This window comes from Asparagus officinalis, chromosome 8 (assembly GCF_001876935.1).
Source record: "Asparagus officinalis chromosome 8, Aspof.V1, whole genome shotgun sequence".
NCBI classification, from domain to species: domain Eukaryota; kingdom Viridiplantae; phylum Streptophyta; class Magnoliopsida; order Asparagales; family Asparagaceae; genus Asparagus; species Asparagus officinalis.
This window is the reverse complement of record NC_033801.1, coordinates 124,258,471-124,259,900: the sequence shown is the minus strand read 5'-3', so window position 1 is coordinate 124,259,900 and position 1,430 is coordinate 124,258,471. Positions and strand designations below refer to the sequence as shown.

Sequence of the window (1,430 nt, the reverse complement as noted above, 5' to 3'; positions counted from 1 at the left end):
TGTAATAATTGAATTGACAAGAAATAACTATAATCTAAAGCTAATTTGAATTTTTGCGTTATTTAGATCAGCATGAAACCAAGCTTGACTTAAGAAGGTATAATGTTGTAAAAGTAAAAAACACTTGAAAAGATAATGTTTTTTTTTTGGTCAATGAAAATGATTTTATTCATTACCAAGTGTGAACATTACATAGCACTTAACAATTCCAGATAGTTTGGATCTCAACTAGCCAAAAGATCACAAAATTACAATCTCACAATGCTTTCCTTTACATACTCTGGAAAATCATCATTCAAAATTTTAGAGAAAATGGAGATTTTTATCACACGAAGCAGTTGATCAGGTTGTCTTATTTTGCTTTGAAATATCCTCAAGTTTCTCTCTTGCCATATCTAATATACTGAAACAGAGAGCGCCATTCTTTTCAATTTTTCTGTAAAATTGTTTCTTCGAAGTCTACAACTGTACCAATCTATAATGTGCTCCCAATCACAAGATCTACAATTGAACTTCAACCAATCCATGACCTTGTTCCAAACACTAGCACTGTACTGACAGTCAAAGAAAAGGTGTTGGCATGTTTCCAGCTGATTAGAACATAGCACACACCTATTAGTATTGATGATGTTCATACGACAAAGCCTCTCTTGTGTTAGCAACCTAGAATGGGCAACTAACCACAAGATGAAAGAATGCTTGGGGTAATGAAGACTATCCCATACAGTAGCTGACCATGCTACCTGCTGAGAAGAATGATTCAGTTTTTCATAAACTGCCGAAACAACAATTTTTCCATTTACACAGCAGCTATCAATTAAATTCGTTAGATTCTCAGTGCTCCCCAGCATACCAATCAACATATCACTCATCTTTATAATTTGCTTCCACATCCATGAATCGTTTATTTTAACTTGCACCTGCCAAACATTAGCATGACTCAAATAGTTACCATGTATCCATTTGACCCACAGATGATCCTTTTTGAGATGTATTAACCACATAATCTTGATAGCTGTAGCTTGATTCCAAATTCTTGCAGAAAACACACCCAAATCTCCTTGTTTTTTATTTTGACAAACTGAATTCCAGGAGACAAGAGGAATTTTCCGATTCCATAGAAACTCAGAGCATAAGCTGTCAATCTTACGAAGAACTTTACTTGGCAAAATGTAATTATTTGTCCAGAATATATGAATTCCCAAGATGACAGATTTGATCAATTGTAATCTCCCGGCATATGATAACACCTTCCTCTTTTGCCAATTTTGGAATTTCTCAGAGATTCTACTGAGCAGTGCAGAACAATCCAAACAAGAGAGCCTTTTTGATATCAATGGCACACCAAGATATCTCACTGGTAGAATACCTTCAGAGAAGTTCAAATAAGAGCATATTTGTTGCTTAAGAGAATCATCAATACCGCTCAT

General features: G+C 34.8%; 1 protein-coding gene across 1 annotated transcript; it reads right to left on the bottom strand.

The window, feature by feature from the left end:
* LOC109821859 lies at positions 396 to 1,430 on the bottom strand. The gene has a single exon (XM_020388012.1). The coding sequence runs from the start codon at positions 1,428 to 1,430 to the stop codon at positions 396 to 398; it is 1,035 nt and encodes a 344-aa protein (XP_020243601.1).

Coding starts and splice junctions, on each gene's coding strand:
- LOC109821859 (XM_020388012.1), bottom strand. CDS start 1,430: ATGAGCGGTATTGATGATTCTCTTAAGCAACAAATATGCTCTTATTTG.